The sequence below is a fragment of the Suncus etruscus genome, chromosome 6, assembly GCF_024139225.1.
Source record: "Suncus etruscus isolate mSunEtr1 chromosome 6, mSunEtr1.pri.cur, whole genome shotgun sequence".
Classification (NCBI taxonomy): Eukaryota; Metazoa; Chordata; class Mammalia; order Eulipotyphla; family Soricidae; genus Suncus; species Suncus etruscus.
In genome coordinates this window covers 134,746,532-134,759,646 of record NC_064853.1, presented here as the reverse complement: position 1 = coordinate 134,759,646, position 13,115 = coordinate 134,746,532, and the positions used below count along the sequence as shown (strand labels likewise).

General features: G+C 55.2%; 1 protein-coding gene and 1 long non-coding RNA gene across 5 annotated transcripts in view; both read left to right on the top strand.

The window, feature by feature from the left end:
- The window catches only part of LOC126012273 (uncharacterized), a 352,275-nt gene that overhangs the window by 329,108 nt on the left and 10,052 nt on the right, over nt 1-13,115 (top strand). The window lies entirely within an intron of this gene.
- GRIA1 (glutamate ionotropic receptor AMPA type subunit 1) overlaps nt 1-13,115 on the top strand; it is a 140,396-nt gene that overhangs the window by 119,196 nt on the left and 8,085 nt on the right. For 2 of the 3 annotated variants that reach the window (XM_049776043.1, XM_049776041.1), the window contains exons 13-14: nt 2,459-2,706; nt 10,404-10,518. In XM_049776043.1, the coding sequence (XP_049632000.1) occupies nt 2,459-2,706; nt 10,404-10,518 (363 nt within the window). Of the gene's footprint in view, nt 1-2,458; nt 2,707-10,403; nt 10,519-11,104; nt 11,220-13,115 lie in introns of all 3 variants that reach the window. The other variant, XM_049776042.1, reaches the window with a different exon arrangement.

Here is a 13,115-nt window from a genome sequence, read left to right as displayed (position 1 = left end):
CACCCATCCCCTTTCTCCCCCCACCCCGTGTCCAGTGTTGGGCTAGTGAGCAAGCACATAACTTTTGGGACTGGTTCCCGAGGGATTGCTCCACTGAGCAGAGAGGAAATGTATGTTTGTGGGGTACAGATAGGAAGCAAGGAACAGAAGCTCAGAGAACCTCCATCCTCATATCCTATTCTGTGGCATGAAACATCCTTCACACCAGTGAACATCCTTCAACACAATGAAAGGAACTCTGCCCATGTCAGCTGGGTGAAGGACAGAAGGAGACACCAAACATACCTGAGAATCGAAGTGCAGAGGCTGCAGGATGTCCCCTCCAGGAGGACCTCTTGAAGGGGACAGACTGTGACTTGTGGAATGCAATGGGGGAGTCACACAAGACAAACCAGTGAGTATTTCTAGGCATCCTCGACCATAGGCCTGGAGAGACCCATTTCCTCCTTAGTACAAAATGAAATTGGAACAAACAAATGCCTAAATGGAAGGAAGCCCACAGTGCCCTGACCTGGGACAGATGGCCCAAGAGACCAGTGTTGGCTGCAGAGGCTGCTGGCCCTGGTACCATGAGCCCTACGACACCACACAGGACCTCAGAGCCGTGTGGATTAGCCCTGTGAGTCCTGCAGAATCAGTGGCCATGGCCATGGGGGTGGAGCTGAGCTTGCCAAAACTTCAGCAGGGGCAGGACAGAGCCTCACTGACGCAAATACCCAGTCCCGTCACTGGACCTTCCCTGTGGCTTAATTAAGACGTACTTCGGTGACAAGAACAGATGCTGCAGGATTCTGCTCTCCCCTGCCTTTCTCCAAAGATTTTCCTGAGCACTGGCTGGGGATAGATCATTTCTTCATGGACAGCACCCCCAGGCCTATCCTCACTGTATGTTTCCCCTCACTGTCCCTGGCTGTGCTCCAGGGCTGGTTCTGGGAGTTTGAAAATCTGGTGGCAGCTGACTGAGAAATTCACTCTTCCTGGGAGAGGTGATTTGAAACATGCCTGAGCCTTCCCCAACTCGACTGGAGCCTCTCTCTCTATCTTTGTCTTCTGATGCTGGATGAAAGCATCGAAATGAACCGGACCATTGTTCAAACTGGCCGTGACTATGCCCTACCTACCCCTCACAGAAGACACTAGAATTCCTGGAGCCTCAATCACTGCCCAGTGCCCACTCCAGGCTGTAAACTTTAGGGAGGGGAAAAAAGCACATAGTTTGACCAATGGTCGATTCTTCCAACTTAACACTCACCCCATAAAGACTCATGCCAGTTTCCCTCCATGTTCCCTGGAAATGGAACATCTTCCTGCGCCCACATCTGACACTCAATGGACTTGGCCAACACTTCATAGTGCCTCAGCACTATGCTGACCTCTCACCTCCTGGCTCTTTATTAACAGGCTGCCAAGGGGAAGGGGACAAGGGAGGCCCCGGCTGTATCCACAGCAACACCTGCCATGTACAGGGAGAGGAGCCCCTCACAGGGCTACCATACCCCAAGGCCATCAGGAATATCGTCCTGTCCAGGAACATGAATCAACAGCACAGCACAACATGCATGCATATACGCACACACACCAGACTCAAACACACACGCAATTATACACACTCCTGCATATACACAAACACATATAGACATATGCCCTCACACACACAAATACAAATAATACACAGACCCAGTCTCCAGCACATCCCCTTCTGAAGTAAAGAAAATGTGGCATAGCTGCAAGTTAGTCCTCAGCCCCAAAACAAGCTGGATTCAGTTCGGAGCCCACCATGGGGAATGGCACATGACATACTCGAGGTCTCAGCCCAGTCACCAAGGAGCATGAGATGGCATGTGCTGTGGGCTGGCTACACCCTAGAAACACTAGGGGCTTCCAGGAAAGAAGGGACCCTGGGTCTCACTGGAAGGGGGACACATGTACCTGGGGTATGCTGGTCAGTCACTTATCGGGGTCAGTGGGACAGAGAAAAAGTGGTACCCCAGGTATAGAGAGAGTCCCAGGCACTGAGGGGACCAGGACAGCCTCTGTAGGTATCTAGCTTCTTCAGTTCACCTGCAAGCTGGTGGATCTCCCCGGTGGGGCCCAACACCAGCCAGCCTGCACCCCTATTGCTGCCCAGTCATGCTTCCAGTGCATGCCCACTCCCCCCCCCCCCACCATTTGAGCAGACCACACAGGTAAGCCAATGAGAAGGGGGCTCTGGTCCATCTCTAAATGTCCGGCCCTGCCAACGTCTCCCCTTCTTGGAGGAAGCTAAACGGGCCTGTGGTAATTAAAGGTCTCTGAGCTTTTCTGACAGAGAACGTCTGTGTGGGGAAGCCCATGGGCACTAGTGAGAGCCTGTTACTCTACAATTGCTCATGATTTGCAGCTTCCTGGGGCCTATGTGGTGGGGCCTGCAGATGGGGCGACAGTGCTCACTCATGGCTACTCTGATTCCACCCCACAGAGGTCAAAAATTGCTGTGTTCGAGAAGATGTGGACATACATGAAATCTGCTGAGCCATCCGTGTTTGTGCGAACCACGGAGGAGGGCATGATCCGAGTGCGCAAGTCCAAGGGCAAATACGCCTACCTGCTCGAGTCTACCATGAACGAGTACATCGAGCAGCGCAAGCCCTGCGACACCATGAAGGTGGGGGGGAACCTGGACTCCAAGGGCTATGGCATTGCAACGCCCAAGGGCTCGGCCCTGAGGTAAGTGTCCGCCCCCATTGCCCTTGCTGCCCCCCTCTGCCCTCCCTGCTGCAGGAGCAGAACTGCCGGCCATCCTGGACACCACAGGTCTTGAAGACTACAGCCGGCCAAGATCTGAGGTTGGAGACTGATGGGGAGCAGGCTGGGGCTGGTGGGGTTCAGCTTGCCATGGCAGTCGCTGCCCTGTGTCCTTCCCTTCCTGAATGTGCCACTCAGAAGGTGTGCAGTGGCCTAGTGTTTATGTGCCATGGTCTGTCATGCCTTTATCAGATAAACAGCACCCACTCAGCCTGCCAGCAAAACTCCCAACACCCCAAATTCTTCCCCTGGTATAGTCTATGATGTTAGTCCAAAAATCAACACTTGTCCAAAGTGGCAAAATCGAAGTAGGGGATCCAGGGTATACAAAGAGAGTGGAGACTTACTCCCCAACACTGCTTTGTTCCCAGATGAGGTAAGGAAGACATAGCTCAAGGAATAGGACAAGCCAGGATTGCAGGGTCCGAAAGAAAGGGATGAAAGCCATCACAGGGCTGGCTACACCCAAGGAAGTAAGAGAAAGGGTCCAAGCTACAAGCACCCTCTGTCCATGTGAGTCAGCTACATCCACAGGTCAGGCACTGCTCTGGGCCAGCAACCAAAACTGCTATTCCAAGAAAGGCCACCCTAGTGCTTTGTTCCCATGGAACAGCCAGGTGAGTGGGGTAGGGAAGGCAAGGAGAGGAATAAGAGCTGGAGTCCGCCAGAAGGCAGAGGCCGCAGTCACTCAAAGCAGGGCCAGGGCTCCTGGATCCCTGGTGACAAAGAGGAAGGGGGAAACTGAGGGTCAAAAGGTAGGGGGTAGGTAAGGGGAGCAGCTATGAAAAGAAGGAGGCCTTGTTAGCATTGAAATGTAATCAAAGGCCCCTGAAAGCATTTTTGGGAGTCACGTCCAGAGGGTCTTGATCCTGGCTTAGTATCTTAGGGATGTCTAGCGGACATGTGGCTTGGGGACTTGACACAGTGTTCTCTTCTGTTCACTTACGGCCCAGAAACTGGGTGCTTGGGCTGAGGCAAGTGGTCAGCGGCTTCATTTTTCCACTTGGGACACATGACATCTCTCTGCAGCAGAGTGCTGTTTTGGGGTGTTCCTGCATGCAAGGCGGGGTGAGGGGCTGGGCTGTGTCCCCAGTTCCAGAGGTTATAAAAGACCAAGGACAGCCAATGCCAGATCCAGGGGAAGGCATTACGGCTCCTCCACCGGGGGTGCAGGGAATGGACCACTGGCCTGAAGTCAAACCTTCCCTCGATGGTGATGGCCATGTAATCTGAATTCAGATGTTCCAAAGAAAGGGGCAAGTTTGGCCGCCCTAGCCAGGGACCAGCCCTCAGAAAAGTTTCACAATCATTCTTTAACTTTACAGGTTACTTTTCTGGGGTTGGGCAGGGCACCCTGATTCCCCAATCAGGAGAGACATTGGTCAGGTCTGGTCTTTAACTGGAACTGAGCCCCCACAGCAGGTCTCTGGTCTCATCATTGCCGCCTGTCTGTCTCCTTCGTGTCTGTCTGGGGCCTGATGTGTGGGCTAAGGGAAGCAGGAGCCATGCAGAACCCCTCCCTGCCAGGGAATACCTGCTCCCCACGATCTTAGGGGAGTCCTCCCTTTCATGCCTAAAGACCAGGAGGAGGATGGCAGGCTGTATGGGGGGCCTGGGCTTGACGGTCTCCCTCCCATGCACAGGACACATGGAGAAACAAGACTGAGAGATAGTTACCAGGGGGAATGCCACCCAAGAGTTTAGTCAACCTCAGGTCAGGTCAGGGGCCACGACTCATTCCCCTGCAGCCGAGCTGGGCCTGTGGGTCTCTGCCACTTTGGGAGGCTGCATTTTCCCTTCTGCTAAACTGAATAGCAGTGATTGCCAGCGAGAGTCACGCGTTTTGAAGAGCAGGCAAAAGCTGCTTGCTACAAAGGGTAGAAAGGCACACTCTCCACCCTCACCCTGTACTGCACTGGGCTGCTGAAGCCCCCCCACCCACCCACCCAGTGGCTTCCCCTCCTGTGGGGCTCCTCAGAAACGCACGTGAGCAACACCTCCCGCTCCACGGCAGCAGAAATAATGTCTCTGAAACAACTCCTGATCCTCCCCCACAGAGAACCCAGGGAAAATATAACCATGATTTTTCTTTCTCCCTCCCACCCGCTTCCCAGAGCATAGTACTGGGGCAGGCCTGCCACTGAGAATAAATACAGTCTGTCCCGGGAAAATGACAGTCCCTTCCATCGCAGCGCCGCCCGATGGGCAGCCGGGGACCGCTGTTGTCATGGTAACCTCCATGAACTCGGGTGGCCTGGGTCGGGCCTGATCGGAGACAAATGACCCCTGAGAGCCTGGATCTGGCTGCAAGCTCCAAGGCCCTGGGGAGGCAGGAGTGGGAGGAGAGGGGGGAAAGGGCGGGGGGACCGAGAGAGATGTGTAGAAGAGAAGCTGGATGCGTGTATGTGAGTGCGCGTCTCATGCAAGTAGAGAGCCCATGTCGGGAATGGAGCAGACCAGACTGCAGAGGACCCAGAACACGGTCCCAGGAGATGGGCATGGGTAGAGGTGAGTCAGGGGCTGGGCTCAGCAACGGTGGAGGCCCAGGCCTGCTGTATGAGCAGGACCTACTGGGCAGGCAGGGCCCTTGCAGGCAGGTGGGCCACAGTGATGGCTCCCAGCCTGCAACAGTTCAGAACCTCATTCAGTCCTCACACCACACAGGTCCCCTAAGGACCCTGTGGGTTCTGAGGGAAGAACTGGCCACTACTGTGTGTATCCCTTAGGAGGTCATTGGCCTCATACGGAGGTGTGCAGGCGTTCTCCCAGGAGAATACTCAAACACAGGGACCTCTTTGCTTGCTAATGACTGACTAGAACCCCCAAGCTCTGGGCTTCTTGCTGTCCTAGCTTAGGCATTTCACCCCCTTCTGGCAGGCATCGTGGGAGCAGATGACACACCCCATCTCCTTCTTCTTGACTCAAGAACAGGAAGTGGGACCCAGTGGCGACCCTCACTGCACTTAGGAATACACCTCTCTCCCCACTAGTAGGTACTAGAGGAGAGGTTTGGTCCATAGTAGGCTTATCAGAGAGGCTCTGGAAAACCAGCAGACAAGCTTCCCTCTCTAGCTGCATATGGACGGACCTACCTGGCTGAGACACACATATTGGAATAGAATAGGAAAGGGCCCGTGCAGGGTGACAGGGAGGTACTGGGGGCCAGTGGTGGAGAAGCAGGCGGCTCCACTGGGGCCGGAGTGGCAGCTGGCCTAGGAACACTTTTCTCCCGCTGACATGCAGATTGCATGTTGCTTTCTTTTCCAAGGTTGTCGCTGTCAAAAATAGCCTCTCTCTCTCTTCTTCTGTTCCCTCATCAGCAACTTTATTTCCGGCCTGCCTGCTCCCTGGCCCCCTCAGAGAAGGCAGCTGCTGTGACAGGAAAGCAGATGGGAGGAAAGGGGTCCAGCACCCCGTTCCTGCTCTGCCCTTGTGGCTGTGAGTGTGAGGAGCGACATGGCTGATCAGACTTAGTCCTCAAATACTTGACCTTGGGGAAGTGGCATGTGCCATTGACAAACACCCACAGAGGGCGGGCCTTAAAGTCAGGATTCAGTGTGGACCTCACATCTGCTACTCAGTGCCAATCTTCCCTTCGAAAAGGGCGTCCCCTCCCTAAGCCTCAGTTTCCCCAAATACAGTAAGTGGCCTTTGGTGGCCATAAAATTATCAGGAAACCCGGTAGAATCTATCACCTCCCAAAGGGACTCAGAAGTGTTGACAGCCATTAGGAACCCCAGGCATCTATAGCTCTTCTTACACAGGGATCCAGTGCAGGTTGGCAGATCAGAGACGGGTAATGTGACCCTTATATCCAACTCTTGGGCATGAGGAAAGTGGTAGACCATGTCACCATGTCATCATTGCACTCATAGGACACAGGGAGGACTGGCAGGTTGGCACCTTCTGTTTAACCCCCTTTCTCTCTGCTGCCCCAGCACTGCAAGCTGGAGAAACTGCTGGAAACATTGCTCCTTCCCCTCAGGGAGGTAGAACTGCAGCTTAACATGAGATAGAACTAAAGGGTCAAAGGAACAGTCTGTGTCCCTGAGGCAATCTGGCAGCCCAGATGCTAAGCTAATTGCCACCTTGCCGCAGCCCAGTTGCCACAAAGGATTCAGAGCCTGGTTTTAGGCAGAAGGGAAGAGGGAGGGGAGGCCCACAGAGAGATGCCTGGACCATCTGTCCCAGAAGTACCTGACAAAGGCCACATGTGCTACAGGTGGAGGCAGGAGGCAGAATCCAACTCATCAGCATCTTCCTAGGAGATGCAGAGAAGGACCAGGTGAGCCCCGACACAGGGGGCTCCAGCACTCCTCCCTGCACACAGAGCACAGCAAGCCCGTGGTTTCTCCACATGAGCTTTGCTCCCCAGAATCAAGAGACATCCTCCAAAGGAATGGGAGGGCCACCTCCTGGTGTCCAGAAACACCGTTTCCCCTCCTTTCTATGGGAGTGCATAACCCAGGGTCTGGGAGGCCACCCCCACCACAGTGAGGGGACCCTAACATACTCAGGGTTCTAGGACACAAGCACATCCCAGCCATTGGTCCTCTCCCTGGCCCCATTTCTTGTGAGCAAGTTGTGTACGCGCATGTTCCAGGGCTCAGTCACTGAGCTACATCCCCAGCTCCTGGTTCCTAATGTTTATGTGTTTTACCAGGCCACTCCTTATTCAAGACCAAAGTGTCCACCTCACTGACCACTGTGCCCAGGACCCTTCTGAGTCCTTGGTAACCTCAGTCCATGATGTCTAAGGCCTACTACCAGCCTTTGAGTCTCCATATTCCATGACCATTTGAAATAGACAATGTTTGTTCATCTCCTCCTGACTCATTTCACTAGCCCTGCAAGCCTGGTATAGACAGATCATAGGCCCTTTATCCATTAAAGGACATGATGGCCCCTGGGAACTATGAAAGCGTGAGGGCCCCACCTGCCACCGTGGGAACAGCACTGCCATGAGCATTGGGGCATATGCCCCTTTCCCACTGTAAATGTGCTGCCTCAAAAACAGGCATGGCCCTGTGCTGGACTTCCTCACCTTTCCCTTCTCTTTACCATTGGCAAAGGACCACACAGAGCCTTGCAAAAAGATCAGTAGGTTGGGTTGGTGTGGGAGGGAGGGTGTATATGTGTGTGTGTGTGTATGAATGTATGTGTGTGTTTGCAGGTCTTTCCAATCATTGGTCTTGCGGACTGATTTCTGCCCCATATAATAGACATGGCCACCAGTCAGTATGAGTGGAAGGAAGGAAGGAAGGAAGGAAGGAAGGAAGGAAGGAAGGAAGGAAGGAAGGAAGGAAGGAAGGAAGGAAGGAAGGAAGGAAGGAAGGAAGGAAGGAAGGAAGGAAGGAGGGAGGGAGGGAGGGAGGGAGGGAGGAGGGAGGGAGGGAGGAAGGAAGGAAGGAAGGAAGGAAGGAAGGAAGAAGGAAGGAAGGTAGGAAGGAAGGAAGGAAGGAAGGAAGGAAGGAAGGAAGGGAGGAAGGAAGGAAGGAGGCAGGAGGGAAGGAAGGAAGGAAGGAGGGTGGGAGGGAGGGAGGAAGGGAGGGAGGGAGGGAGGGAGGGAGGGAGGGAGGAAGGAAGGAAGGAAGGGAGGGAGGGAGGGAGGAGAGGAAGGAAGGAAGGAAGGAAGGAAGGAAGGAAGGAAGGAAGGAAGGAAGGAAGGAAGGAAGGAAGGAGGAAGGAAGGAAGGAAGGAAGGAAGGAGGAAGGAGGGAAGGAGGAGGGAAGAAGGAAGGAAGGGAGGGAGGGAGGTAGGGAGGGAGGGGGGGGGAGGGAGGGAGGGAGGGGGGAGGGAGGAGGAAGGAAGGAAGGAAGGAAGGAAGGAAGGAAGGAAGGAAGGAAGGGAGGGAGGGAGGGAGGGAGGGAGGGAGGAAGGAAGGGAGGGAAAGAGGGAGGGAGGGGAGGGAGGGAGGAAGGAAGGGAGGGAAGAAGGAAGGAAGGAAGGAAGGAAGGAAGGAAGGAAGGAAGGAAGGAAGGAAGGAAGGAAGGAAGGAAGGAAGGAAGGGAGGGAGGGAGGGAGGGAGGGAGGGAGGGAAGGAGGGAGGAACCAAGAAACAAAGGAAAGAAAAAAAGGGGGATAAAAGGAAGAAGGGATTGGCTATTTCTTTTCCCTTCATCTCAGGCATCCATATGCCACAGTCCAGTTAGCTGCCCAATGACAGGCAAGCATCACTCAGTGCCAGAAAACAGGGCCAGCAAACAGCTGCTGTGATCACTGAGTCTCCTCCAAGGAGCGGTCAGCATGCTGCAGTGACCATCCCTGTGTGGTACTCAGGGGACTGGAGACAAAGACATGGAAACAAGCATCTGGGCCACCTGCCAGCCTGTTAGGCAGAGCATGAAGCATCTAAAAGCAGAAGAGGCCGTGGGATTACTGGAATGGATAGCACCAGGCCTCCCCCACCCTGCTCTCCAGAAAAGACTCACGACCCTCCTCCCAGCTGTGCTCTATAAGCTCTGAGCCCTCACCCAGAGTACACACGTGGGGTCAGCTCTGATGAAAACCAATGCGGGGGTCAGGAAGCCATGAGGCTCTGGAGGCAAGTGCAGTCCAGCATCACCCAGCCCTGCCCAGTTTGCCTCAACCTCCTCAACCCACCCTCCTGGCCTCCACTCAGGGCAAGGTGGGATGGAGACTCTGGTCCTTGGCTCCCACAGATGGCCCTGTGTGTCCTCCTCATTCGCGTTGTCATCTTTGTGTGTGCTGGATGTCCCTGCTGTGGACCCACTGACACTAACTTGCCTTCTGAGCACAGTTGGTGAGGCCTGGAGCCATCCTCTTCTGGACATGTTAGTGCCAGCTAAATTGTTCCTAATGTCCCTGGCCTTCCTCTCCGCCCCACCACAGTGTAGTGAAAGCTGTTCCGGACCCTGGGAAAGGACTTCAGCATTATCCACTGGTGGCGTGGCTTGACTTTGTCCCGAACCATCTCCAGGGTCCAGTGGTCCTGATTCTCTCCCATCTCTAGGCATCTCTGAATGTGCCTGATTTCTTGTTTGTGATTGATTAACAGAATGCCAATCTCTTTTGTTCTCTCTCTCTCTCTCACTCAGGGGTATGGGCGAGCCAGGTACCTGTGCCAGACAGTGCCATGTTGTAATTCCTTTGACCCTGAGCCAGTGACTCAATAACTCAGTCATTGGTCAGAAAGAGCAAAACTTAAGGGGAAAAATCTAGAAAGACAGATGGGGGGCCGGGCGGTGGCGCTAAAGGTAAGGTGCCTGCCTTGCCTGCGCTAACCTTGGATGGACCGCGGTTCGATCCCCCGGCGTCCCATATGGTCCCCCAAGCCAGGAGCAACTTCTGAGCACATAGCCAGGAGTAACCCCTGAGCGTTACCGGGTGTGGCCCAAAAACAAAACAAAAAAAAAAATAGAAAGACAGATGGAAAAGGAGACGGCACTCTCCTGTGCCCAAGAGCAGGCAGGAGTCGGGGGACTGGGTGGGGCTTCATGAACCCCAGTACTAGCATCGATGTGGACAAGAGGGCCCCCCTGGGTCAAAGGGCAACCTGGCAGGCTGGCACTGCACCAGCTGCCCATGCCTCGGGTCACGTGACTTGCTGAGTGTTCTCCGCCTGTTACTCATCGAGTGTTATCTATTCGTTTTTAAAGAAATCCAGTAAACCTGGCAGTGTTAAAACTGAACGAGCAGGGGCTATTGGACAAATTGAAAAACAAATGGTGGTACGACAAGGGCGAGTGCGGCAGCGGGGGAGGTGACTCCAAGGTCAGCCCCAGTAAGATCGCAATATCTAGCGGGTACGCGACAACACAGCAGTGACCAGCGGCCCAGCCCAGCACCCTCGTGTGCCAGCCCCCTGGCCAAGGGGGCATTGCACCTGTCCTCTCTGGCTGCTATTTCGATGCCTTCTGGCCAGCCGCAGACCCCTGTGGTCCCGGCCCCTGAAACGCCCCCATGGCCCTCCTCTGAGGGTCTCTGTTGGAGCCTTCTGAGCTCCAAGAACACTTCCTTTGAGTAGGCCTGGGGCGGGCAGCTGCCCTCTTCCCCCAGGCAAGGCAGCCGCATGGCCACCGAGGCGCCAGGGGACAGGGAGGGTCCCGGGAGCCCCGAGGGCAGGTGTCGCTGGTCGCTGGCCGTGGTGGACGCTGCCCGCGTGGCTGTGCGGCAGGAGTGTGTGAGCGAGAGGGCGGGCGTGGTGGGCGGCGGGCGGCGGGCGGGCTGGAGGCGACTGGAATAAGACTGTCACCGCGGGTGACACGCTCTTGTTCGTGAATGCCTGAATGCAAACTGTGTGCCGAATAACATAAGATAACATTGCTGATGTTATTTATGTTATTTCCCCTGGTTGAAGAGGCCCCGTAAACCTAGCGGTTCTGAAACTCAGTGAGCAAGGCGTCTTAGACAAGCTGAAAAGCAAATGGTGGTACGATAAAGGGGAGTGTGGAAGCAAGGACTCCGGAAGTAAGGTCAGTCACCGGCGGCAGGCCGCACACCCTAACCGACGGCAGGGGTGGACCGTGCCCTCCCGGCCCCGGGGAGCGCACGGGAGCGAGGGGCCACCGGCCTGGTGGCCGCAGTGCAGGGATGGGCCAAACGAGTGTCTGCTGCTCGGTGCCCCTGCCCCAGAGGGCACCCCGGGATCCTCTAGAGGGTCCTGCTGGCTGTGTCCTGGAAAGGGAAGCCCTGCGCAATGGGGACACTGCCACAGGCCAGGCCTGACCAGCACCCCTCTGGGAACACACCGCCCTATCAGCTGCCCCTGGGCTCTGCCCCAGTGACGAGCCAGCTCCCACGGGGAGCCTGGAGCCCCTGTGCCAGTCCCGAGGCCAGCCCTGAGTCTGAGGTGCTGCTGCACGATGTGTCCCCCACTAACACCAGCCCCAAGTGGGGTCACTGTCCAGGAACCAGCACCTGAGGCCTGAACTCTCACAACATGGGCTCTGAAATCCACGAGAGCCTCGAGAGGACTCGGAGCTGCCTGTCCATACTACATGTGCCCACTCTCAGGCACTCACTCATATCCACACACACATACAATCACTCATACTCATACACTCACGCCCGCACACGCACATTCACAGGCTCTCACACACGTACGCTCACATGTTCACAGATGCTCCTATTCACTAACTTATGCTCATAATCACAAGCTCACACCGATACATAGGCCCACACAACACATTCACACATTCTCACACTCACACTCAGAACCGCACACATACTCTCACTCACACACTCACAGTCAGGCTCGTGGCACTCACATTCGCAATACGCACACTAACATACACTCACACTCAGTCTCACTCACAATCACACACGCTCTCGCTCTCACTCTCAGACTCACTTGTGCTAGCGTGTATCCTTTGGGCCTTGAATGTGCCGTCTTTGCTACGGTTGGGACTGGGTGCACCCCCCCCATCAAGGGACAGCCACTTTTTCCACTATTTCCTGCACCATCTAGAGAGCCAGAGGCACAGCCCCAGGAGAACGTGCTGAGGCAGGAGCCACCCTCCAATCTAGGCTCATGGGAGAGAAAGAGCCCAAGGCAAAAAGGCCGAGTGCCAGGGGGGCCCCCACAGGGCTTGGAGCTCAGTGCTCAGCAGCCAACAAGGGGCCAGTCACACACTGGCAGACCCACCAACTGCACAGTGGGTCACACCAGTGCCATTAGGGCCCCCCAGAAGGACCAAGGAAGTCACCAGTGCTGCCTGTCCCAGCCCCCTGCCCTTGTGAAGACACTGAGGGAGGGGACAGCACTCAGGAGAAATGGATGCACTGCTAGGGTCAGTAAGTGTCCATGAGACACAGCCAGGGCCAGTGCATGTATGTAACCCCCAACAGCCTCTGTGCTCCTGACCCCCACCCCTGCAGCCCACCTCCTGTGCCTGCCCAGGCCCCAAATCACATCTGGGGTAGAACAGCCTCAACCTTCCCTGAAACATCTGGCCAGCATATGGGCATTGGCAAGTAACAACTGCTCTATGGGGGGCTCCCTGAAAAAGCAATCTGTATTCTCTCCACCTTCATGTCTTGGGAAATGCTTCCAGCAATCTCTGAGGCTCTTCTGCACCTGCCAAGTTCCTAGCTCTGCTCAAAAATTCTGGTGCTCCCACCATCTAGGACACCTCCTGTTCCCAGACTAAGAAGGATCCCCAGTCCCCTCACTGGCTGGCACACCTAACTGGAGACTCGGACATGAGAAAAGGGTCCCCTCATCTGCTCCTCTGGGGGCCGGAAGCAGAGCAGCAGAAGTTTATTCTCCAGGTCCCTGAAGATGAAAGATGATTGTAAGGGTGTACAGATAAGACCTCCTCTCTCCAGCACTAAGATCATCTGGAAGAAGTCCAGGGCTTGATCCCCTG